This window comes from Cavia porcellus, unplaced genomic scaffold, assembly GCF_034190915.1.
Source record: "Cavia porcellus strain 051 isolate PalLab524CR breed Dunkin Hartley unplaced genomic scaffold, mCavPor4.1 scaffold_30, whole genome shotgun sequence".
NCBI classification, from domain to species: Eukaryota; Metazoa; Chordata; class Mammalia; order Rodentia; family Caviidae; genus Cavia; species Cavia porcellus.
The window spans coordinates 26,627,873-26,654,527 of record NW_026947513.1 but is presented as its reverse complement, the minus strand read 5'-3'; the positions used below and the strand labels follow the sequence as shown (position 1 = coordinate 26,654,527).

Here is a 26,655-nt window from a genome sequence, read left to right as displayed (position 1 = left end):
TAGTACTAGGGTAATTATTGGGGAGTGAATAAAACAACGATCCTTTCCTTTGCAGAGTTTATAATCTACAGAGGGGAAAAAACAATAAACATGGGAACAAACAAGTATATGAGAATCTTTGTTCGTTTGGCTTCTACAACAAAATGCCATGCCCTAGGTGTTATCTTGAAATTTATTTCCTACAGCTCTGTGGTCAGGAGTGGAAGCTAAAAACACTAGCAGCCCTGGTGTCTGGTGAAGGTGCCTTTTCTTCAGAGGTGGTGCCTTTTCCTTATGTCCTTACAGAGTGGAAGGGGTGAGACAGCTCTCTGTGGCCTCTTCAACTGATGGGATTATTGTCTGTGAGCCTTCAACTGGTGATAGTCCCCAAAATGCCATCTTCACATAGAGGCCCCAGAGAGGGAAATGTGAAAATTTCGGGCTAAAATTGTGCTTGGAAAGGAGATTAATGAGACTAGGAAAGAAATTCATTTGGGAGTGGGAATCTGAGTTAAATTTTGAGCAAATTAGGAGGTCTTTGAAAAATCAAAGTATACCACAAAGAGTACCATAGGAGCATTGATCTAGTGCTTAGATGCTGAGATGGAGGTGTAAATTTGAAAACCACTGGAATAAAAACAGAATAAGAAGACTTACTGTCTCCTGAGAACAGATTTAGCTGAGGGGGTAGGGAGAAAGCTGAAGTAGGTTGAGAGGAAGTTGAGACAATGGATAATTGTTACTTTTCTCATTGCTGAGACAAAATAACCAATGCCCAAAGTTAAAGAGGGAAAGGTTTAATTAGTTCACAAGTTTGTAGAGGTTTTGGTTGATAATTAGCTGACTCCAAGGCAGGTTGGCACATGGCAGAGGGATAAAAGTTTTTCTGTCCCTTATACTGTATGCAGGCTATCTGCCTAGGGCAGTTGTAAGACACACATGTTAATCCTTAATCCTAGCATTGAATTTTTTTTTTTTTTTTTTTTTTTTTTTTTTTTTTTTTTTTGGTCTTTTTGAGATGAGGACTCAGGCTGGCCTTGAGCACACTTTGTAGGCCAGGCTGGTCTTGAACTTTCTGCAATCCTCCTGCCTCAGCCTCCTGAGTGCTGAGATTACACATGTGTGCCACTAGGCCTGGCAGCATTGAACCTTTGATCAATCACAGAGTTTAGATTCAACCGCACCCATGGCTACATGAGGCTTTAGGGGAAGATCAGAAACAAACCATACAACGACAGACGTAGATCATTCTTTCACATACATTGTGAAAAAAAAAAAAAGAGATTTAAAAAGAAGCTTAAGGAAGAAGAAGGGGCAGAATGCATGTATTGTATGAAAAAAGTTTTTGACTATGAGCAAGAGGTATCAGTAAGAGTAAGACTAGAAATCTAAAGAGATTGGGTTGAAATGTGTGGACTGAAATAATCAATTCTCAGAGGAAGAAGAAAGCAATGGAATCCTGAATACAGAGGGCAGAGTTATCCAGTAAAAGAACTGATGAACAGGGATTAACTCAGGACAGTAAACAAGGCAGGTCAGAAGACGGGTGAGAATCTATAGATTTCTGACTGGAAATGACTTCTGTGTTTGTGAGTGTACTGGGACGTGATTCCGTCTGCTGAAAGTGAGAGGGTGAGATAAGGTAAAGAATTTCCCTAGTTCCTGCTGCAGATAAAGGAGGAAAGACATGTGAACACCGCATGATTGTTACCCTAAGGCTCGTCCTCACCTTCGTAAGGCTGTGACTATCAAACCTGCACATGATAGCTTTATTGATTTCAAGTTTCAATTCCTCTTTAGACTAAATTCCTTTATTGATTTTTCTATATGCTATTAGCTCATTTTATAGCATGTCAGGGCAATGAAGCTATTAATCTGTTCCAAATTCAAGTAAATTTTCAATTAACAAGGCTTTATGGTCTTCCAGTTTTCCTTGATTGGATGGATGACATTAAGGATAAGCAAAACATTTTAAATTTGTCTCAGAGGACCAAATTTTTCCCCAGCCTTGATAAGAGGAGCATAAAAACGAGCAAATTTTGAAATGTCGGCAAAGTTTCCCCTCTGCTGATCACAGTAAATATGAACATTTCAGTCTTTCATTTGTGGAAATTGTACTTTATCATTCTTTTTTTTTCCCCCACTGACACTAGAATGTAATTCATTTGTAATCAGTTTTAAAGTCAGTGATTACCCTTGATCCATTGTCAGTTCAGGGAGAACTATTTTCCAAGAAGGCACAAGTTTCTTTACAAGGAGTTTAACTCAATATTTATTAATACTTCCACGGCCTGTACTTGGGTAAACATAAGCAAAGCTCATTCACAGTCCGTATTTTTGGCATATACTACTTTACCACTTGGAATTATGACTCTTAAAATTTCAAATCTTTGGGGACTATTTTATCCATTACTAAGAATGGATTCATTTTAAGCAAAATATTAAGACTAAGCAATGTTGTCACCTGAGTTGTTTTGTTTTTGTTTTTTGTAAAGCAGAGGTAGATAGAATTAAGGACTACTCAATTTCCTGTATTCACAAGTCATTGATCTAAAATGCTAATTTCTGTTTCAGTTTCTGCAATCAATTCTGACTTTTTTTTTTTGGGTACCAGGGATCAAACTCATGACCTTGTGCTTACGAGGCAAGCACTTTAGCCACTGAGCTAAATCCCCAGCCAATTCTGACTTTTAACAGGGATAATTTTAAGAAACACAGACCAGTCTTTGGTGGGCCTAGAATCCCTGAACTGGCTGAGAGTGCATCTAGGTGTCACGATATTTCCAATCATTGGTCCTCTGTACCCTTACCCAGCTGTTGATTGCAGGGTCTTAAGAAACAGAATACCTGGATCTGACTCCCCCCTCTCCTGCTGTCCATGCTCTGTGGTGCTGAGTAACTTATCTCATTTTTTTGACTCTCAGATCCCTTATCCCTGAAACGTTGTTAGAATATTTTCATTGCGAGGGTGTTATGTAATGCCTCACTTTAGTCTGGCAACAGAAGGTAGATTCATTTCCCCATTTCCCCAATTCCTGCACTACACAAAATTACGACAGGTAGAGATTTGCTTTCAGTACGCAATTTAGGAAGTGCAGTTCTGTGACCTGCGCTTGGCTACCTGATGATTCATCAACTGCCTGCTAGTTGAGTTCAGTGTCACTTTCACATAAACTTGTCACTCTATTCGGACAAATGCCTGTATTTGGTGAACTACTTCAATGATCACCATATGTTGTCACCATATATTTTCCTACTATCTTATGATTGTTTTAGACTCTTGCTTTCTGGGAGTTACTTATTGCTGCCACAAAAAGACATGTTTTATTTCTACTTCATTTATAGTTTTTGCTTTGGTGACATGTGATAAAAAGACTTAAACATCATCTATTTTCTAATATAGAAATAAAGAAATTTGTCACTTTAAAGAAAAATGTCAACTTATGATGGTAGAAAGATTCAGTATACATTATAAATAACATACACACTTGGTAGAAAATGCTGGTAATTGAAGAATTTGTAATTTACATCATGTCAAAATTTATTGCTCCTTTAAGGGAATGATAAAAGCCATAAGAATTTTTAAACTACAGAATTTTTAATAGTTTTCCAGATTTTGATACTGAGAAGCCAAGATAAAAAATTCACAAAGTCAAATGAAAAGCAGTCAATGGCCAAAGTTAAGCCATTTATTTGAATGATTCATGGGTTGTCTTTCTCTTTTAATACCATTTTCAACAGAACAGTTTATTTGCCAATTTCTTTATATAATGAGCTTTGAAATTAGAATATTTAAAGAATAGCTAATGAATTTTCTTGCTTATTCCACTGGTAGCAGAACAATATGTCTAAATTTAGAGTTTTCTCTATACAAGTGTCTGTATATATATTTGCTTAATAATCACATACTAAGGAAATATACTTATTCAATAACACTGTAGGTTGTTTACAAAGTCCTTATTTTTCATTATCATCTTGATGTTTAGATCTAGAAATCTTTTAGATGATTTAAATATACACATATTGATTGTTCAGAACAGTGATAGAATAATGATGTGAATGAACTACCACACTTTCTGCACCTCTGAAAACCAATACATGGTCTGTATTCACAAGCAATAGTTTTAAATGCCTATTGGTTGATTGCAAAAAACAAAAAACAAAAAACAAGACAAAAAAAAAAAAACAAGAAAAAAATCATAGACCTTCAGATTAAATCTTAAATCTTCACCTTGTTCAAAAAGTAATCAATGAAAAGTAAGCCAGAGAGAGTAAATTAAAATTAGTCACTAGACCTCAAAGCATAAGCTTCACAAGATATCACTTATCATTTGTTCTTTTCATAAATACAGACACATCATTCACACACAGTTCTCTCACAGTATTTTTCTAAAAGACAATTTGCAATCCTTTAGGTCACCAGATGATAGAACCAAGACCTTCTCATGGAGTCTTTTCATATGGAAATGTTTTCCTCTTATATTAATACAGCTTTGATCTAGAAGGTTTGGGGAGAAACCCTAAGAGAGTAAAAGCACGTGCTGATAAAATTTAGAGGGGCCAGGGTGGCGGTGTATGCTGGTGGTCTCAGCACTTGGGAGGCTCAGGTTGGAGGATTGCTGTGAGTCTCGGGTCAGCCTGAACTACATAGCAAAACCATGTCTCTAAACAAAAACAAAACAAAAAACCCAAACAACAACAACAACAAAAAACCCCAAAAGCCTGAAATAAGTTGGATTTTTCTGACTCTTCCAAAATGATGAAGTCATTAAAATGACAGGACACTATTACTGAATGTAAATCCTTTGAGGAATGGCCAGTGGAGTACAGCTAAAAATATTCTAGTACCCATGAACTTCGTGAACGGTTAACCTTAATTGGGTCAAGCAAGCATCCTTCTTTCTCATTTCCCTATACAAGTGACTTACAGCTTTCAATCTCCAGGGTGCAGTTCTGCTCATCCAGAGGGTATCTTCTAAGATCCATCATACATGCAGCCGTGGTTGTGATCCTGCCAAGGTGAGAGAGAAAAAAAAATTGTAAAAGGTATATTATTGTTTTGAATTTGCATATCTTTGGCATTATAGGCCTCCTAACCTAAGATCAAGCTTATCAGATTATAAAATAAGACAAGAAAACTTTATGCAGTCATCAGGATCTACTATGAACAATTACACTTGATCAGCACAGGATAATCATAAACTGTTGTGAGTATTTAAATTGAGAAATTTATCACAGCAAAAGACTCATTGCCATTATTCCATTTCAAAATATTTCCCTTTGTTTTGAACACATTTATCCTATACTTCTTGGCAATGTGTATAATACTTTTACAGTAATAGCATTTTACAATTTAAAATATTCACTGTATCTTTCAATCACACCTTATTCATGTCAACAAACTGGATAATCTAGATGGATAGGGGAAAATAGATACATTCTCAGAAATACATAACCTATCAAAACTATTTCCAAAAGAAATAGAAAGCTTGAACGCACTAATAAAAATCAAGGAGATTAAATAAGTTATCAAAACCTTCAACAGCAACAAAAACACTTCAATGTCTCATGACTTTCTGGGTGAATTCTACCCATAATTCATAGGAAAATTAATGTTTACTCTTCTTAAACTTCACAAATTAGAAATGGTCAGATTCCCAAACTCTATTTTTATGAGATTAGTACCACACTGATTCTAAAACTAGACAAATGCAGTACAAGAAAATTACAAGCCAAGTTTTTGATAAAGAAGTTGCAAAAATCCTCAATAAATTATTTTAAAAACACACAAATCAATAGCATTTAAAAAGATCATTCACCTTGAAAAACAAAGTTTATTCCTAGAATGTAAGAATGTACACATCACAATCAGCACTAGCCAAACTAAAAAATTTACAAATTCAGTGCAAGAGAGATCAAGGGCAAAAATAATTTATGTGATATTTCATACTAACAAAATAAAAAGAAACATGGGATTATTTAAGTAGACACAGAAAAATTTAAAACTGTTCCTTTAACTTCTGGAACGAGGTACAGATGCCCCATTGTCCCACTTCTGTTCAACATAGTACTGGTAGTCTTAGCCAGAGCAGTTAAAAAAAAAAAAAAAGGAAATAAAAACCATACAAATAAGAATAGAGTAAGTATCTATGTAGGTATCATGATCATATACAGAGAAGGCTCCACAAATAACTGCTGCAATTAATAAATCACTTCAATAAAGTTGCAGGGTATAAAATCAGTATATAAAACTTGATAGTGTGTCTGAATGCCAAATACTTAATTGTCTTTTGAAAGTAGGTATTCTAATAAGTGTGAGGTATAATTTCAGCTTTGATTTATATTTTTTAAAGGATTAAATGCCATATGCCAATTGAACATTTGATTTTTTTTAATTTTTGAGAAGTGTTTATTTTATTCTTTGGCCCATTTAAAAATCGAGTCACTGCATTTGAGTACTGAGTTGTATGAGTTTCTTATGTATTTCGAATGAGTCTCTTCAGAGATACATGGTTTGCAAGTACTTTCTTTTATTCCATATGTTATGTTTTCATTGTTCATTGTTTTCTTTCTTATGCAGAAGTATTTTAGCTTTTTGTACTCTCATTTGTTTATATTTGCTTTTCCTGTCTGGGATTTTGTTATTATATTTAAAAAACTTATTTCCAAGCTAGGCATGGTAGTGCATATCTCTAATTCAGTTACTTGTGATGCTGAGACAGGAGGATCATAGCTTCAAGGCCAGTCTTGCAATTTAGCAAGACCTTGTCCCAAAATAAAATTAGAAGGGCTATGGATGTAGCTCAGCAGAAGAGTGCTTGATTAGTATGTGCAAAGATCTGGATTTAATCCTCAGTGTAAGAGAGATGGGGGTGAGGAAAACAGAGGGAGAGGAAGAGAGAGAGAGAGAGAGAGAGAGAGAGAGAGAGAGAGAGAGAGAGAGAAAGAGAGAGAGACAGAGAGAGAGACAGAGAGAGAGACAGAGAGAGAGACAGAGAGAGACAGAGAGACAGAGAGACAGAGAGAGAGACAGAGAGAGAGACAGAGAGAGACAGAGAGAGAGAGAGAGAGAGAAAAAATTAGGGAAATTGCCAGGAGCTATTGCCATAGCAATAAACCTTGCCAAGAAGGTTTAACAGTGTATTGCTAGTGAATTCACTGTTTCAACTTATATATTTAGGTTTTTATTTATTTCAAGTTGCTTTTTATGTGTGGTATGAGATAGAAGTCAAATTTAGTTAGTTCATTTTTTATATATGGATATTCAGTTTTTATATACCATTTTTAAAAATTGCTGTGCTGTAGTATGTATTCTTGATACTCTTAATGAATCCTAGTTCACTGTTGTATTGATAAGTTCTCCTGCTGCTGGGAAAAAATACCTAAGACTCACCATTTAAAGGAAAAAAAAAATCTCATTTGGCTCATGGTTTCGGAAAGTTTAGGCCATGGTTGGCTTGTTCCAAAGCAGAAACCTTACGGTAGAAGGGGTTGGGGAGGAATGCTGCTCACCTCTTAGAGCCCAGAAACAAAGTAGGGGTACAGTAGGGAAACGGCAGAGAAACAGAGAGGAAGGGGCCAGGGGCCAGATACTGTACATCAGGTCATGTTCCATGACCACACACGTGGAAGTGCGCTTTACTAACATCTTACCAGGCTCTCAAGCCGATGAATTTGACAGTCTAATTTAACTACTATGACTGTAAATGTATGCTTTTTACTTCTGGGTTCTGTATGCATACTCCATTGTGTATGTGTGTTTTTAAGCCATTAACATTCTGTTTTTATTTACTATAGATCCGTGTTATAGTTTAAAGCCATAAAGTATGATGCCTTTAGCTCTGATCCCAAGACCTATTGATGTGACTGAGGATAACTCACACAGTTTTTCATACTAATTTTAATTAGATCAAAGTAAGTTTCTCTTATACCTATTTTGTTATCAGTTTTTACAATGAAAAGACATTGAATTTTTCAAAACCTTCTTTTCTGCCTCTTTTGAGTTGAGTCTGAGCTTTTAATTCTTTATCTTTGCATCCTAGGAATGAATGCTTGCATTGCAGGAATAAATCCCACTTGGTTGTGTACGATTATTTAAGTGTACTCTCAAATTTTCTTGGTAATATTTTACTAAGGACTATAGCACAATAATAATTAATATAGTTAAATAATTATCTGTCACAACCTTAAGCCAATGATATCACAATAAAGCTGTTAAAATTTTTGTGGTTGATTTTTAAGGTAGGCAGATTGGGTTGAGTCTTCATTTCCTTCTCACTGATGGTATGAGTCCAGAACAATTAATGATGTCCTAAAGCTCAGTGCCCTCATTAATGAAAGCATTCAGTATTTCAGATTGCTCTGAGGATTAAGAAGGTTAGTATGTACAAAGCTCTCAGCCTAGTGCCTGTACTTTTTAGGCACTCCCTAAATGATAGTCTGTACTGTCTTACAGTTCTTCTCATATTCACCAGCATCCTACAAATAGGTCTGGCAGTGTTTATAAATTTTGTGAGTAGAATCTACATTGTGCATAAAGTCCTGCTTCCTTCTTATGACAGCCTAAAACAATAATAGCAAAGCCTGCCTTCTTATGGAGCCTCATACTCTCCACTGTTGGTTAGATCTGTAAGATTCAGCTCTAACCCTTGGCCTACTTACAAGCCAGGCAGTAAAGAGCCAGGGAAGAAACACGGTGCTGGGATGAGTGCTTACAGCTCAGCTGCACTAAGGGCTTATGCTCACCCCTGGGGCCCAGCTGGTAGACACCTCACCTGTACTTCCATGATCCCTCCATTTTCTCTGACTTGGGATGGTTTTCTGAAGTGTGGAGTTTGAAACAAGCTGAAATCCATATGATCAGTTCACTGGTACAAACTTTACAATTGAAAACGTGTTATCAAAAGTTACATAGGCCTCCCCCAGAAAGCGTAATCATCATATAAAGAATTGGAAAGATTCACATTTAATAGTATCTTTCCTTTATACTTTATGTTCCAGTTAATTATACAACATATGAAATTGTTCAATTTTGAAACTTCCTAGAACTACTCATGAAATGGAAGCACATCTATGTCTTCTTAGTGGTAAAACATCTTCCATACCCAAGCAACACACTGTTTTGTACTATGGCTATTTACCTTAACAACACATGTTAGATTTGGTTCTAAGACAAGTAAACAATAAACCATCTTTTAAAAAATGCACTATAATACTTTTAGTTGTTGAAAATACTGTAATATATTTCTCTACTCATCCTTTAGTAGGCATTTATATTGTTTTATTTCTTCAAATGAAAATGTTTTGAATATACTGTAATAATACATTATATGCTCTGTGACTATGTGAATACAAAATATACTTCACACTATAGTATACAATAAATATGTGCATGTATACACATATATTTTCATTTCATACTTATATATCTACTTGCATCTCTAAAGCTATGTATCACTTAACAACAGGGACACATTCTGAGAAACGCATTATTAGATGATTTTGTTATTGTACAAACATAGTAGAGTGACTTCCACAAATCTTGATGATACAGGTCAGTCATGGAGTGGCCTCCTGATGAGGCTGCATGAGGCGGCTCTCAGTGTCACATGCATACTGTTTTATAGTAAAAGCTTTTTAATGAGTACATGGAGTATACTCTAAAATAATAGTAAAAATTTAGTAATTCATAAACCAGTAACAGAGTTTTTAAATCTTTATCAAATATTATATATTGTGTATAATTGTGTGTGCTATATTTTTATTTGCAGTCAGTTTTTCCCCATTAGTATCATTATTAATATGCAAATAATAAGTGTCTGATGTTAGAACAGCTATGATTTCACCAGGCAATAAAAAGTTTTCAGCTCCATTATCACCTTATGGATCACCACTGTGACCAAAAGGTTGCTTTGTGGCACATGACAACATAAAATAAACTTTTCGCAACACCTGCACATATGTGAACATTCTATGAATACACCTCAGATCATTTTTTTTGAGTTTTTCGGAATAAGTTGATTGATTTGTTCATTTATGTTCACATGAACATAGATGCTTTCTTTTTAAAGACATCATTAGAAAAAACTTTAGTTTTTTAATTTTGACTTTTCTTATGGAGATTAAAGTTTACATGTGGGTATTCATTGTCAAGCTTTTCCTAAGGAAGACATTTGTCAATATAATTAGACTTATTTGAACAGCAAATAGCAGTATGAGGAGATTTAAAGCTTAATTAAAAATTTTGAAGTGTTTTACAAAAAAATCAGTATTTCAGAAGTCACTACCAAAGGAGATTTAACTTTCTTCTTCTTGTACCCTTTGTCATAATGGTTATTTAACTTAAAATTTATTCACTTAATATATCATGAAAACCTTTAGCTGTTTGCAAACAGAGTTCTGAAACATTATTTTATAATCTGCATGGTGTTTCAATACTCTAAGTGATAAACACAATAAATATTTTAACACTGTTTTTAAAGATTCATTTGTCTACTTTGGTATATTTGTCTAGGATCTGCTTATGAATGAAAAGCGTGAACAAGCTGAGCATGGTGGCACATGCCTATAATCCCAGGACTCTAGAGGCTGAAACAGAATTATTGCAGGTATGAGACCAGCCTGGGCTACACAGTGAGCTCAAGGCCGGCCTGAATTGCATAGCAAGATCCTGTCTTAAAAAAAAAAAAGTATGAACATTCTTTGGGGATTTCTACTGTGTGGTCAGTCCTATGGCTCTGTGACTTGGATAATGCTTTTTCCTCAGGAATGATCTTGCCCCACAGGGACATTATACAGTGTCTCGAGTCATTGTTGTATTGTCACGTTGGAACTGAAGTTTGACACTGGCACCTAGTGAGAGGGACTCAGAGGGGTTGCTGCATATCCATAATACATAGAATAGCCCCCCCAAACTACCTGTCCAGTGGTACAGAAGGGAAGAAACCCTGCTACACTGGTGATTTCCAAACACTTTTTTTCTATGTGCAAACCTTTAATAAGTCAAAAATCTAACAGACAATCTCAATATATAACATACAAACATTTAAAATGTATTTTGCTATTGTAAAATCATCATGTAAATCTAACTTTATATCTATTTAACGGGTACACAATCATGAAAGCAGGGACTATGTATGATGAAAATTACAGTTTTCAACCTTCCTCAGCAACAGCTTATTTATTTATTCATTTAAATGAGGAAAGGTTTACTTAGCTAAGAGTTTGCAGAGGTTTCAGTCTAGAAGTGGTTGGCTTCAGACTAGGAGGCACACGAGGGGGGCAACAGTTCATTGTGGTGGAAGACAGTAAAAGCGACAGCCAGAGAGCAAAAGAGGAACATTAGTCTTTTTTTGTACTGTATTTTATCTATGCGTTTTGAGAAAATATTAGTAAACACTAGAGTACTTGCGTTAAAGATCTTACATGACTAATCAAGGACTACCACAAATTGGGGTAAACAGCAACTATAATGACAACAATAAACCCAACAGTGTGCACACTTCTTATTATAGCTTAAAATAATTATACTTTAAAATGAAATTAGAATCAAATATTCTTAGACCCCCTCTACTTAAACAATATCATTTGTGTCTCACTATTCAACATGCTTACTTTCCTTCTCTCTTTTTCAAACCACCATTTTGGTCAGTGAGTTGCATCAAATCAGAATCAGGACACACCCTGAAATATTATATTAAACCTTTGATTCATGAACTGGGAGAGCCTGAGGTTTTTATAAAGTGACTTGCAAAGTCAAAAAAGCACTGTCTATGGGATGAGTAATCAGTGTCTTATCTATGTGGGAGTCACAGCTGCGAGCAGTTTAAAAGTCCGACTTCTGCAAAGCTGATTAAATTTACTGTTTCGGTGTTATGATCAGTGATTCAATAGATACAGCACTCAATACCACAAATAATTGATACTGCCTTGTAATCTGTATAGTATTCAAGGCTTTACTATGATTTAATATCTTTTCAACTTTTATTGCCTAATTTGGTTTGTTTCTCCTGCTTCCAAATCTGATTATGACTATCAAGGAAAGTTGAGTAAACATCACAATTTGGCAAATAACAGCTCCAGGAACTTGAGTTCTGGCATCAGTAAAACACCTTCCATCTTGGAATTGATCTGTTCCAAAATTTAAACTCCCATCAGAATTACATTGGTCCAACTTGGATAAGGTGCAAAGTCTCCCCAAATTATTTAACATAGATTGGAGGAAAGCCATGGACATATAAATTTGGTCACCAGAAAACCATCAGGGTCTTTGCAAAGGAGGGATCACTGAGACTCAGACAATGACAACCTTCCAAGCAGATACTAATAAATTCATACTTTAGCTGGTAGAATTCTATGCAACCGGAAGTTGGACTCTTTGATCATTTAAGTGTTAGCAGCCACTTTATCTTTGATAAATGGGTCAAACATCTTCACTGGGAGTAAGACAGCCTCTTCAATCAATGGCGCTAGAAAAACCGGCTTTCCACATGTCAAAGTTTAAAACTAGAACCAAATCTTCACCATACACTACACTAAAGTCAAAATGGATGAAATATCTAAATATTGAAATGGAAACACCAAATCTACTGGGTGAGATAATAGGTAGAACTCTTGAAAATATAAGTGTAGGCAAAGACTTTATGGACAAAATCCTAGCTTCACAGGAAATACTACAAAGAATCAACAGCTGGGATTTCATTTTATTAAAAAGCTTTGCACAGCAAAAGAAATAGCCAACAGAGAAAAGAGGCAACATCCAGGGGTCAGGGATATAGGTCAGTGGTGCAGTGCCTGCTTGGCAACCACAAGATCCTGAGTTTGATTCCTGGTACCCACAAAAAAAAAAAAAAATGACAACCCACAGAGTGAGAAAAAAATTTTGCCAGGTATTCCTCAGACAATGAGTTGTTATCTATAACATTTAAAGAAGTAAAAAAACAAGCAAACAAACAAAAAGTTAAAAAAAAAAAGACCTCCCAAATTTAAAGACCAAACCCCAAAATGGGCATCTGAAATGAATAATTACTTCTCAGATGATGTAGGAACACCAAATAAATGTATGAAAAAATGTTCAGCATCATTGGTCATTTGAGAGATACAAATTAAAACAACACAGATTCCATATCACTCCAAAAAGAATAGTTGTTATTAAGAAATCAACCAGTAACAAATGCTGGTGGTGCTGTGGAGAAAAAGGAACCCTTCTCCACTGCTGGTGGGAGTGTAGACTGGTGCAACCACTGTGGAAATCAGTGTGGAGATGCTTCAAAAAAGTAAAACTAGAGGTTCCATCTCACATAGCTAGTTTTCTTCTTTGTATCTTTCCAAAGAATTAAAAGCGTCACATTACAGTGATATATGCACACTCATGTTTGTAGTGGCCCTGTTTGTAATAGCTACATCTTGGAAGCAGCCCATATGACCATCTGCTGATGAATGGGTAAAGAAGATGTGGCTTTTAAAAATATATATAAATAGAGTACTGGGTCCAAGAGTATAGCTCAGCAGCATAAGTGCCTGCTTGGCAAGCAAGAGGTTTTAAGTTCGATCCCTGGTACAAAAAACCAAAACAAACAAACAAACAAACAAATAAACACTACTGCTTGTTGATAAAGAAGGATAAATGAGACATTTCTAGAGGATGCACCTTGTCAGCATACTCAAGTTAAATAATTGAATACACATGTTGAAATATAGATGATTTCTCTGGGATGAGAAGCTAAAAGTGTAAATAAGGACCAGAATATATAATAGACATTGTAAAATAGGAAGAAATTGTTGTTCAAATAGGAAGGGAAACAGGGGAGGGGAAGAGATAAAGGAATGAAGAGAAAAGGGGAAAAGAGAATAGAAAGATAAAATACAAACAAACCTTTTGTAAATAAGGAGGGGTTGAAGGAAGGAAAAAGAAATGAGATAAAAAAAGAATCAAGATATATCATGGACACCTGCATTTATTTTCAAATTTCCTATGATGAATGGTAAATCATTATGTATAGCTAAAATATATCCATAAAATTAACTAAAATAAATACATAAATTTAAAAAAATGACACTAGGAAAAAAGTGAGAGGGAGTAGTTTTGAGGGGAATTAATGAGAGTTTGGCATTTCTAGATTTTGTGTGCTTATATTAAGTGAACTGAGTACATAAGTTCTTTGTGAGAAAAAAAAAATTCTCAGCAAGAATTTCCTACATCATCACCAGAAAGAGAGATGTCCTGGGTAGAGTTCTTATTGGGCTTTTCTGCCTTTTGTGTGAGATGCAGCCATGAACAGCTCTAAGAACGACTGCTCCTTGTGTTGCCATTTGTTCTTGCTTGACATGATTGTCCAGGAGTGGTCGGTCACCTGGTACATTCACACAGAAGTGTATTCACATTGGCTGACTCAGGCAAATGCAGTAAATCTTCTAGGCAATTAAAGGTAGCAAAGGACAAAAATGGATGGGTTGAGGACTTCAGTATTATATTTTTATTTGAACTATATTTCTAACTTTTCACATTCAAAGTATTCATCCCATATGTGTGAAAACATTATTGGCAGATAGTAAATTAAAGTATAACAAGACAGGACCAGCCACAGGCAAAAGCATTAACTATCTGTTCTTCTAATGACAGATTTCCCCGAGGAAGTTTCATGATAGCATAGCATTCATGTGTCTTCGTTCAAAGACATTTCGAATGGCTCATATTATAATCCAATTTATGGAGAAGGTTAGGTCAGAACACTATAATAGGCTGTTAGTTAGAATTGTGGTCCCAAGACACTTTGAAAGGAAAAGAAAGGATGTCTCTGTAGTATTCATTTATTAAGGTCCATGCTGCATGGTCGTTGACCTTGAGTCGCTAGAATCATAATCATGCATATTTAATGTCTCAGGGTGGCATAATTCTCAATGCTGACAAAACACAATCCAGGAAGCCCTGGCTTGTAAAAAACTTAAAATCTGGGTAGACATACACATGCATACAACTACATGCACGTGTATACATACACATATTGAGAGGACACTTTTGCAAATAAAAATTTGAGTTTAAATTAACAAATTATTTCATGGTTGAAAATTTTTCCTAACTTTTAATTTTATAGAGAGTAGCTCCTGAGTTTGAAACTTGATGTTTGCATAAAATAATTGTCCAATTTTATTAGAATTCATATAAAAAGAGCCTGAAAGAGAAGAGGGAAAATAAGAATAAAAATTTTGAGATGTAGTATTCATGTCCTTAAGATTGGTGAGACTGTTAATGAGGAGCAGTTAAAAGATTTACATCGTCAAGTGTGTTTGGCGGATGGTTGAAAGCCTGTTTGACCTGCAAGCTGTGTCTTTAATCACCCAAAGAAACAGATAAGAAAAGATGAATGGCTTAGTCTATGTCATGACTAATGAGCACACAGGTTTTATTTTTTCCAGCTAATACTTACTGGGTCCTGTAACCAATTAAAACGAATACATGTTATTTGCATAGTTTATGTTCTGTTTTATTAGTTGGCAGGTAGACTAATTTGTGTAGGCAAATACCTTGGTATGGAAAGTTCCAATTCTACAGGCATGAGATGCGAATGATAAGCAACAACAGAAGGCAAATTCTGAGTTGGCTAAAAAGGAATTTAGATGCAGGGAAGCAAATGGCCAAGCAGCAATAAGGAAAAGTGACAAAAGTTATCTTGATAACTTACCCAGAACAGTATTCTATAAATATTGTTTACTAAATCAATGGTTAGTCTCTAAACCAGTTCAGTGAAGGCAGTGGCCAGAGATGGCCAATCCGGTAAACCCTTTGGAAGCCTCAGCAATCTTGGGGCAGGTTGGACTCATGAATAATGGGGCGTGGGTGCAGACAACTCTTACCTTGACCTAAGAAGTCAGAGGGGCCTGACTTAGAATCCTGCAAGTGGCGCACTGTGCCAAGCACTGTGCTCTGGTTTAGTTTCTCATTGATGTTATAGCAAACCACTGCAAGTTCAGGGGGTTAAAACAATACAAATATTTCCCTTTACAGTTCTGGAGGTCAGAGCACTAAAATCAAAATACTGGCTGTGTTCCTTCTTGAAATTGTAAGGGAGAATCCGTTTTCTTGTCTTTTCCATCGTCTAGAGTCTGTTTGCATTGCTTGGCTCATGAACTTTTTCATCCATCTCAGAACCCCTCACCCCAACCTCTGCTTTGTTCTCACATGTCATCGCCCTGACTCTGTTTTCAGTTTTTAAAGATCCTTGGGATTCCACTGGCTCCACTCAAACAATATAGAATGATTTCTTCTAGTCAAAATTCTTGATCATATGGGCAAAGTCTATTTTGCTATATGAGGGAAAATATTGGACCCAGAGTATTAGAACATAAATTTCTTAGGGGAAGGCATTGCTCTTTTAAAAAAATTATTAGTATATATTTGTGATACATAATAATTACATCCATCTTGGAAAATTGGTACATGTATATATCAATCTTGTTGGTTTTTTCTATTGCAAATAAATTATTTAACTTATGATTTACAGTAGCCATATAATGTTGTTGACATCTTCAGGCCAGTGTCAAAGATAAAGATACTGTCACTTGCTGGGGTGTAAAAATGTTTTCAAACTTACGTAGGCTCTGAGTGTGAGATATGCAGGATGCAAGAGCTATAGCTACAATATTTAGGCCAAATGAATCTAGGCAGAGAACAACTGGTCTAGTAAAACTTTTCCCACAAATAGTAAAAGAGATTAAAAAGAAAAGTTTACCTTACCATCTGCATAGTGTTCATTTAATTATCAGTAACTCAGAGCATTGTTAACCTAAACAAAAGTTATTATAAAAATAAGAGACAACTTACCAGGAATAAGAGAATATTGTCAGAATTGATGACAGTAGTTAAAAATTCCCAAGTACACATTCAGGATGTTATAATTTTTTTTAATACTATACTATCTCAGGAGATATCACACAAAACAACTGCTTGTTTTATAAAATAGGTAGGGTATCCTCTTTTTTTCTCATTTGGGACTATTACCTTTATAATTTTTCTAATTTCTTAAGTCATTTCTAATGACTTACATTAGGGAAATGTTCACATTATTAGGAAAATATGAAAATCACTGAAAACCAAAATGCAAGACAGCATAATCTTGCATTCATCTGATTGGTGGCAACTTGGACAAAATGTGCCTTAGTCTAAGTTTGTGGTATTCCATGAGGGGAGTATTAGATAGGTGGGGTACAGAGTGGAATATGAAAAGAGAAGAGAGCTATTATTTGTACAGAAGTTCAATGCTTAGTACATAGTGAGTGCACCTATTTAATTGCAATGAGTAGCTATTATTATTTTCAAACTATATGCTTATAAAGCATAAATAGATGTAATATTACTATTAAAAATCTAATATAAAATTAGTACCTGAAGCAATTAAAGCATCTGAAAAATACAGAAAATTATTGATGAGAGAATAAAAAAATGTCCCACTATATCATTGTCACAGTTTTTAGAACTAATTTCCTAATACCAATTTCCTTTCTTCTAATGCTAGGATTTAATCCCAGATACTAAGTAGTTGCTCTATCATTGAATTATACTCTCAGAAAGTATATCATTTAATGAAGTTAAAACTATACTCAATATACAAGTTTATACTCAATGTACAAGTTAATTTGTTGTTTAGTAAACCTACAGGTAATAATTTTCTTTATTCTTTGGTATTCTCAATGAATATGTTTTAATATGTACTTTACAGATACTCTTATCATTTTCTTAATTATTTACCTATAGGTTGACATCATTCAGTATTCTTTGGCAATACTTTAAAAACCCACTCTGAATAAGAAATATTCTTTTTGCTTATTTTATCTATAAATTTCTATTTTTCATTATAAATTATCAAATTATAGTTATATATGTACAGTGTAAAATGATGTTATTTATGAGCAAAATGTGAATAATAAAATTAAGCTAATATATCTATCATCTTAATTTTTTTACATGAAAATATTTACTCTACTAATGACTTCGAAACATACATCATCATTTGCTATAATCTCCAATAGAAGAAACAGCCGTCAATTCTGTATGCAGCCATATACTCCATATTTAGCCCTGGAAATCATACATGAAAAGAACAAAGCTAGATTTTAGAATACACTACAAAGTGATAGGAATAAAATAGTATTTTACTTTCATATGAATAGACACATGGCCAGTGGAACAGAATGGAGAGACCAGAACCCACACATGTATTGTTAGTTGATTTTACACATTAGAAAAGGATTGTATCTTCAATAAATGGTGCTGGGAAAACTGGATATCCAAACTTGAAAAGATGGAATTGGACTTTCATGTTGTACCGTGTAGTATTTAATTTTTTTATTCAGGGTTCTGCTCTTTTCTCCCTCCATTTTGGAGACTCTGCTGAATGCTAATGCTCGTTTCCCCCTGCAATATCAGACAGACATTTTTAGATAATTGGTTACACATGCAATATTGTGTAAGTGGGCTCATTATTATTTATTTCCACCAGATTGCTTCATGAGCCACTGTATAATTATGAAAAGCAGTTCATATATGTACATGCAATAGGGTGGACCAAAGCAGTCCTAGAGCAACAATAATTATTAGACTATTGCCAAGGATCTATGGTCAGTTCTACTTATGTTTTACCATGGGATAGCAGGATGAGATTAAGACAGGTGGCTTTTCCGAAATCATGCTATTGTATTTGTATATCTATGAAGTATAAGAGGCTGCATTCTTAATATTGATGTTTACTATTTCCTAATAACTAATTTGTAGAGATAAGAACATTTTTAGCTAGGTGTCTTATTTCTTTAGACCATTTTAATTTAGGGATATTTTCATGGCCATTTAAAAAATTTTTAAAATTTGTACATGTTTGTCACACAGTGTTTACATTACTTTTTTTGAGCGGGTGCACGTCTATACCACAGCTTCATTACTTTTTATTCCCTTCCCTTCCCATTCCTCACCCTCCCTCCACCTCTTGATCCTCTCCCTGTCTGAGAAAGATCTGTCTCTCTACTTCCTCCAAATTCAAATATCATGACTTTCATATTTTGACTCTCAGTACTTTCTGAGGTCCACAAACCATCAGGAATTAAAAGCTCTTTAAACCATCAGGAGTTGTAGGCTCTTAAATAGTATGAAGAGACCTAGAAGTCAAGTAAATGCAAAAATAAAAATAAAATACAAAGAAGCTGCTTACTTGGAATGGAGCTACGACCTGGTCATCAGTAAGCACAGGATGGTTTTAAAAGGGACTCAGAATTGAGAGACCAAGCAAACAAATGAGTTTTCTTTTCATGTTATTAATTCTGTTGACTTATTTGTAAAAGTGCTCTATTGATTTGCATGACTGATTATCTTTGCTAGAACAAAGAATGCACACATTCACTAAAAGGTGATCGGCATCATGCTGAAATTGTATTCCTGAAGGAGTAAAATAAGATTCAGAAGTGGCAGAAAATTAAGATACTGTGTTACCTGAAGACAATGGCTTTATGTTGAGAAAAACAAAACAAAGCAAAACAAAACCAAAAACAGGCCTTGGAACGAAAGGAGCACAAATTGTGTGAAATTCCCTGATATCTATGGGACTAAGAACAAACAGAACCATTGGAACACTGAACTTTGTTTTCTTAAATAGTGATAAATTTAAAAAACAATTCTGAAATTAGAAATGTTAGTTTTAACACAACAACTAGTAGCACTATACTATATGAGGTGTGATCAAACTATATGGTGATTGCTTAAGTTTTAAAATTTGTTAAAGTAAAAGTTACATTGTCATTATTCCCTCTCATAATACTCTGTCACTTTGACACATTTACTCAATCGATTTTACCAGTCCCTGAAGTAGTTCTGAAAGTCATTGGTCTTGCATGTCTTTAGTTGCGATGTCCTGGTTGTCTCAGTACCCTGAGCTGAGTCAAGATGTTTGTTTTTTATGGTCATTTTTACTTTGTGGAGTAGCCAGAATGCGTATGTTGCCAGAGTCAGTGAACAGGGTACATGAAGACACGTGATGAGGTTTTTCCAAGCCTGCCTTTCCTCTGTGTGGCACTGGGCAGCAGTATTCACTGTACTTTTTAAAATCATACCTTATAAAGACATTCATGAAAGACAACTTCCAGAACAGCTTCAAAAAGCAGCAATAATGCAGAGTAAGTGTATTTGAGGTGAGGTGGGTATTTTGAGAGAGGCTAATGACAGTGTGCCTTTTATCACAATACTTTTTAAAAAATTGTTTTAATTTTAAAAAGAAAAAAAACAGAAAAATCAAGAAGCAAACAAACCATCAAAAAACAACAACAAAAACAGCAAGAATGACAGACAATAGCAATATAGGATTTCAAAGCAAGATAATAGGAATTTAGCATGGTTGTTCGAACTCACGACCTCTCACTTGCTAGTCAGGTGCTTATGCTATTGAGCTAAATCCCCAAACCCTTAACAGTGGTTGTTATATTGCACACTATTATCTTCAAAATAGTTGCTCAGGTTACCGGACACAGGCCTGCAAGATTGGTCAAACAATATAATTTTCCTTTGAGCAGTTTCTTTCCCTTTCACAATATCTATTGTATATTTTGGATCTTATTTACTTTTTCAGTTTCTTACACTAGGGAGACAGTGTAATGTTTACACATGTGGATCTGGTTTATTTTACTTATGAGTATGATTTATAGTTGCATTAATTTACCTATAAAAGCCTCAAGTTTATTGTTCTTTATAGGTGAGTAATATTCTATTGTATAAAAATACCACATCTTTTTTATCCATTCTTCAGTTAATGGGCATTTGGTTGTTTCCAAGATCTGGCTATTACAAATTGTCCAGCACATATATCACTGTGGTATGATGCTTTCAGTTCTTCTGGGAAAACATCCAGAAGGAAAATAGTTGGGTCAAAAGGGACCTCTAATCCTAGGTTTTGAGGGATCTCCACACTGATTTCCATAGTGGTTATACAAGTCTATACTCTCACCAACAATGGAGAAAAATTCCTTCTTCTACAGAGCCCAACTAGCATTTGTTATTGGTTAGCTATTCTTTCTGGAATGAGGTGAAATCTTACTGTTTTAATTTGCATTTCTCAAATGGCCAATGGTATTGAACATTTTTTCATATTTTATTTGCCATTTGTATTTCTTCATCTGAGAAGTGTAATGTTTGCCTTGTTAGATTTTGGGTTTGTTTTGGTCCCATTCATTTTTATCCCTCTATTTGTATTCATTGAAATGGTAATGTGTATGATATGCCATTGAATGGTAGGAGTGTCCAACTTTTATTTGTACAGGGGCTCATAGTTAAGAGTTTGCCATAGATCCTAGAGAGGATTTGAGACTAGGACTTTTCGGCAATGCTGAAACCGTTAGGACTTGGGCAACTCTTGGAGATGGGTTACACGTCTTTTGCATAAAGGGATATGCATGTGTCTTTGGGGATGTCAAGGGTGGAATGCTATGGTTTTTGTTTGAATGTCCCCCTAAAGCCTCATGCAGTCATGGAATTGGCTAGTGTTTGTGATTGGTTCATTGTCTAGTGCTGACATTGGTGATGTGAATGCTGCACCTGCCCAGGGGTGGATAGCCAGCATACAATATAAGAGAGGGAAGGAGGCATTGCTTTCCCGCTTTTTGCTCTTGCCACTCAACGCTGACATGAACAGTTGCCCCTTAGCCTGTCCTCCTGCCTTGGAACCACCTGAGTATGGACTGACACCTCCATAAACTGTCAGATAAATAAACCTTTTCTTCCTTCATTTTGGGCATCAAGTATTTTTGTCTTAGCAATGAGAGAAAAGTAACCGATACAACAAGACTATAAATTTTCCTTCACCATTCTCAGTTGAATATTGTACTGGTTTGTTTATTAAATAGATAAAAATGGTACTTTTAATATTCTGATTACTAACACAGACAAATAGTTTTACTTACAAGGTACATTTGGAACCATTTCTCTAGAAGTCAAAACCATGGATGATGTGTAAATTTATGAGGTAAAAAGACAAGTCATAACATATCATTGAATATCAGGCAAGAGCATTATAGGTTAATTTCCCTCTTGTTCTGTTCATTTGATTAGATGATTAAATACATGTTTAATTTGCTGTGAACTATATTTTTTGGAGAAGGGAATGTATAGATTATGGAAATAAAAATTTAAGTAAAGCTTATGTTGCCTTTTAGGATTCAGAGTAAATACTCCAAGATTAAAGTAATTGACAGATGGTTATCTTAAAGGCAAAAACAAAAAAGGGATTGGATTTTTAATTAATGGTAATAACAAAACAAGGTTTCTATCCCTGTGGTTTATAAGTTCCTAAAATGATAACATTTTATAAACTTCAAGATAAAATTAGTATTTTGTTATTAATTTTTATAAGTTAAATGTTAGGTAAATTCAAGAAGTGTCAGTATATCATTAAACACTATTTTTTTAAAAAATAATAAAATACCATTCATTTCTGTAGTGAAAAATTATAACAAATAAACCAAGTTGTCCAGCCAATAGAAATAAATACACAGCTCTAGCATTTATAGAATGGACATCTTTCCTTCAGTTTGCAGCATGAAAATGAATAAAATAGCTGGACATAGCTGTTAGCATTTATAATCTTAGCACTTAGAAGGCTGAGACAGAATGATCTCTAGAGTAAGGTCAGCCTTCAGAGCAAGACTCCGCTTCAATATCCATGACCCCAATGAAAATAGTGAAATAGAACATACATATTTTAGTAATGTAAATGTTTCTTACCTGTAAAATTGCATGGTGGTTATTTATTACTCTGCAGAGATTGGTCGCTTTTGTCCACTTAAATTTATTTATCCATTGTTTTTAGTGTGTGTCTTTTCAGTATGTCTACTCCTAAGTTTTCCTTTGAACTGGATGTAACTTCTTATTAATCCTTTCATTAATTAATAGGTTAATTAAAATCTTCGCCCCATGTTTCTATTTTTACATGATTTTAATTTTAAAATGATCATTTTGTAACAGTTTTGGAAGTCATCTACCATGATACTCAATGGATTTACCTAACAGATTAGGCAAGATATATTGCCAAAAATGCATATTTTACAGGAGATTTAAATCCAGGCCTATCTTTTCCTAATTCTCTGAGATGAAACTCAAAAGGCAAATAGATTGTAACTTGCTGACTGTATTTCTCTCATCTCTATTGATTTTTGTTTTATCTTTGTTTCTGGTTTGCTTACAGTCGCTAAGCTATTCTCCACTGTTAACAGCATGGATTGGGAATGTTTTCATGGTGTGGCTAATGATTTATGTAAATAGTTAATGAATTACAAAGGTAGACTTCTATACTGTATTGGGTAAGAACAACAGAGATTCTAGTTTGTTAGTCTTTGTCATTTGTCTTGTTGATTTGTGCCTTTTTAGTGCAAATCAATTAAGAATCTTTAGTCAAGGAGAATGAAAAACAGCCACTAAATGATGAGTTTTTGCATTTCTATGCTTATTTCTGATCTGTGGGAAAAGGGCAGATCTAAATTTATATTCATTCTAAGTGTCTATCTCTGTAATTCAGAAAGATCTTTACTTTTAATTATATGACTTAATAAATTAGATTATACAGATGCTAAGTATAAAGGTATCCTCTCTTGACTGGCTTTTTGAGATAAATTAATAATATAAATCAAATAATCTCAAATTCTAAGAAAATAAGAAAAGTTGTTTATATTTATATTTTAAGTGCTCTGGAAAAAATATTTTCTTAAAGAAGCTAACTCAGAAATGTTTTAAATGTTCATTACCTCTTTAAGATAAATCTGTGCTAAATGAGTTTAATTTACAAATTTGAGTTCAAACCATATGTATTATCTGATTCACAATTGTTTTCTCTGATCTTACACAGCTTTATGGATCAAGTATGCCAATTTTAATACTAAAGAGTTTTTAAGATTATGAGAAATACAACTTTGTGTTCAAATAAATTGGATAATTATTTTGTTGCAATTTAACAGAAATTATATTTTATAATATGTTAACTTAAAGATGAGTTTCATGATACCTGTCTTAAAGCCTAGGGCTGCCTAGCTTGGAGGCACACACCTGTATCCCACCACTCAGGAGGCTAAAACAGGTGGGTTGTTGTAAATTCCAGACCAGCTTGGGTTACAAAGGCCAGCCTGAGACTTTGTTTCAAAAAGACAACAAACAAACAAACAAACCAAACACCAAAAAAAAAAAAAAAAAAACCCAAACCAAAACAAAAAATTATGCCTAAGGTTAATTTGAGTAAATTCATGGATATCATTAGGTGCTTCGATAATTTCTAAGTAAAATAGAACACTTAAATATTGATTACAAATAATACCTAACAGGTTAGGCAAGATGTATTGCCAAAAATGCATTTATATACCTTTGTTTCATAGTTTTATGCTGTGAAGTAGTTATAGTTTTAGGGTGCTTATTTTCCACATTTTAAAAAAAACATTAAAAAATATACTTGGTTATCAAAATTGTGTGATATGTGTTCATGAACTCTGCTAGTCAGCTGAAATATTTATGCATAATGCACAGTTTTCAATACTCTGCTCTTTAGTTTTCCTTGTGATATAAGTAGTGTACTTTGGTTAAAAATTACAGTTAATAAGCCTAGCTGAAACTGTTCTAAGATTAAAATGACAAAGGAAGAAAACTGTGTTTGTCTTTTGTATGAGAGAAAGAGAAGCCGTGATTATTAAAATTTTTGATGTCCAAAACCATTTACATTCCTCTGACTTATTATTTGCCATACAGTATTGGAGATTAGCTGTGAGAAATATCTTTCTATTTACTTATCGACTCATTTGGAGAGAGAAGTGATGAATGGATTGCTTATTGATGTCTTAGTGTTATTATGAAAATGCTTTTAAGAACATTTGATTCTGACAAAGTGGCTTTGATTGAGGTTTTAAGCAGCAATACACTAAAGTGAAGGTGCTTCCAGAACATCAAAGATGATGATGAAGGACAATCAGAAGCTGAATTTTATTTGATATGATTTGTATTACTTAAGCCCGACAATGAGTTAAGAAGTGCGTACACATTTTAGCAACGTTTGACTCATCTTGATGGTTTTGCTTATTGAATTCCTTATTTTTTTTTAAGAGTGGGGTATTTTATTTTTAGAAAACAAAAGAAGACACATAGAGAGAAATTTCCAAAGAAGACATTAACAGCATGTAAATATATCAGCAATGAAAAGGCACTCCATTCCAAAGTATGAACAGGACATTTTTTAAAAACACAGTTTTACAAAAGAGTAAGTTTCTACCAACCCAACTTAAGTTACCCTCCAATTATTTCAATACAAAAAGATACAACAGCAATCCCTTACACTAAGAAGTATGGTAGATAGATTTTTTAATCATTTTATTCAACACACCTAATCTACAAAAGAATGTTTTAACATGTCTTTCAACTTATAAAATGTATTTTTTTTCAGAACAGAACAATTTAAGCAACATAGTGTATCTCTTTCCACTATGTGAAAAATGATTTTTTACATCCTGCATAATTGCTTATCAGATAACAAAATCCTATATCTTTTACCAGAATAATTTACTTTTCTATTTTTTGTGTTGACTTTATTATGCCCTTTATTTTTAAAGAAAACAAATAAATGATGACATACATTGGCCACCACATTGCTGTCATAATCAAATCTGACCATAATCAAATCTCTTTATTTATTTTGTAATTCCTAAATCAGATTGTATCTATTTATATCCCCTTTAGCTGTATCTCTTTTATATATAAAACTCTCTTTTCAGGTTTCCCAGAGTCCTTGAAAATAATAATTTGGTAAGGGTTATATGTCAAGTAAGAATATATACTTATCCTATCCCAAATTAAATTTGTATATTTCACACTGTGAATTAGAGTTGAAATTTAATTGCCACTGTGCAGTATTAAGAAGTGGGATACTTAGGTGACCAGGCCATGAGGACTGGGCCCACATGAATGGATTATTTCCTTTGTTATGGAAATATCCAAGTTGCAAAAGGTAAGAGAATGTTCCATTGGCTGATGGATGTCACTTTTTTTGTCTTTTGTCTTTTCCTTCTGCTATGGAAGGCTGCAGCAAAAACGTGCTGCTTCTAGATCTGGGGCTTCCCAGCCTCCAGAACTACGAACCAATGCATTTCTGCTTTCCATACTCTTTTAACATCAAAGAAAACACTGGACAAAATTCTTACAAAATAATTCTCTCAAGGATTTCTGTACTGACCCGTCCTGAAGACCTTAAATAAGAGTAAAGTATTTTTAATCATAATTGCAAGTACTCAAAGGCGTCAAACTGCTTAACGTAGTTTGTTAACTTTCTCATAAACTTACTTCACAAATTTGAATCTAGCATCTTCTAGAAAGTAAATTCCATTCTGTCCTTACATGTGCTGTAGAGGACTACTGACAGAAAAAATGAGGTGATGAGAACAGTGATTCAGTATTCACCAGTGCATTTGTAGGACGGGTACCTCATTTATTAGATATTCCTATTTCTGGCATGATTTAAATACCTGCATCACATTCTCCCAAAGCTCCCAATATTCTTTGCTATCTTGCGTCTATTTTTGAATACTGTGCTACTATAACATAGTTTAAATGTTAAGGGAGCATAAAAGTCCAAGACTAAGACTGATTGAAAAACCAGTGGGGTTAGGTTTCTATGAAGTTTG

At 34.3% G+C, this 26,655-nt stretch overlaps 1 protein-coding gene across 2 annotated transcripts in view; it reads right to left on the bottom strand.

Annotated features, from left to right (window-relative positions):
* The window catches only part of Gabrb1 (gamma-aminobutyric acid type A receptor subunit beta1), a 400,986-nt gene that overhangs the window by 103,627 nt on the left and 270,704 nt on the right, over positions 1–26,655 (bottom strand). For both annotated transcript variants that reach the window (XM_063240639.1, XM_063240638.1), the window contains exon 5: positions 4,908–4,990. In XM_063240639.1, coding sequence (XP_063096709.1) covers positions 4,908–4,990 — 83 coding nt within the window. The remainder of the gene's footprint in view (positions 1–4,907; positions 4,991–26,655) is intronic.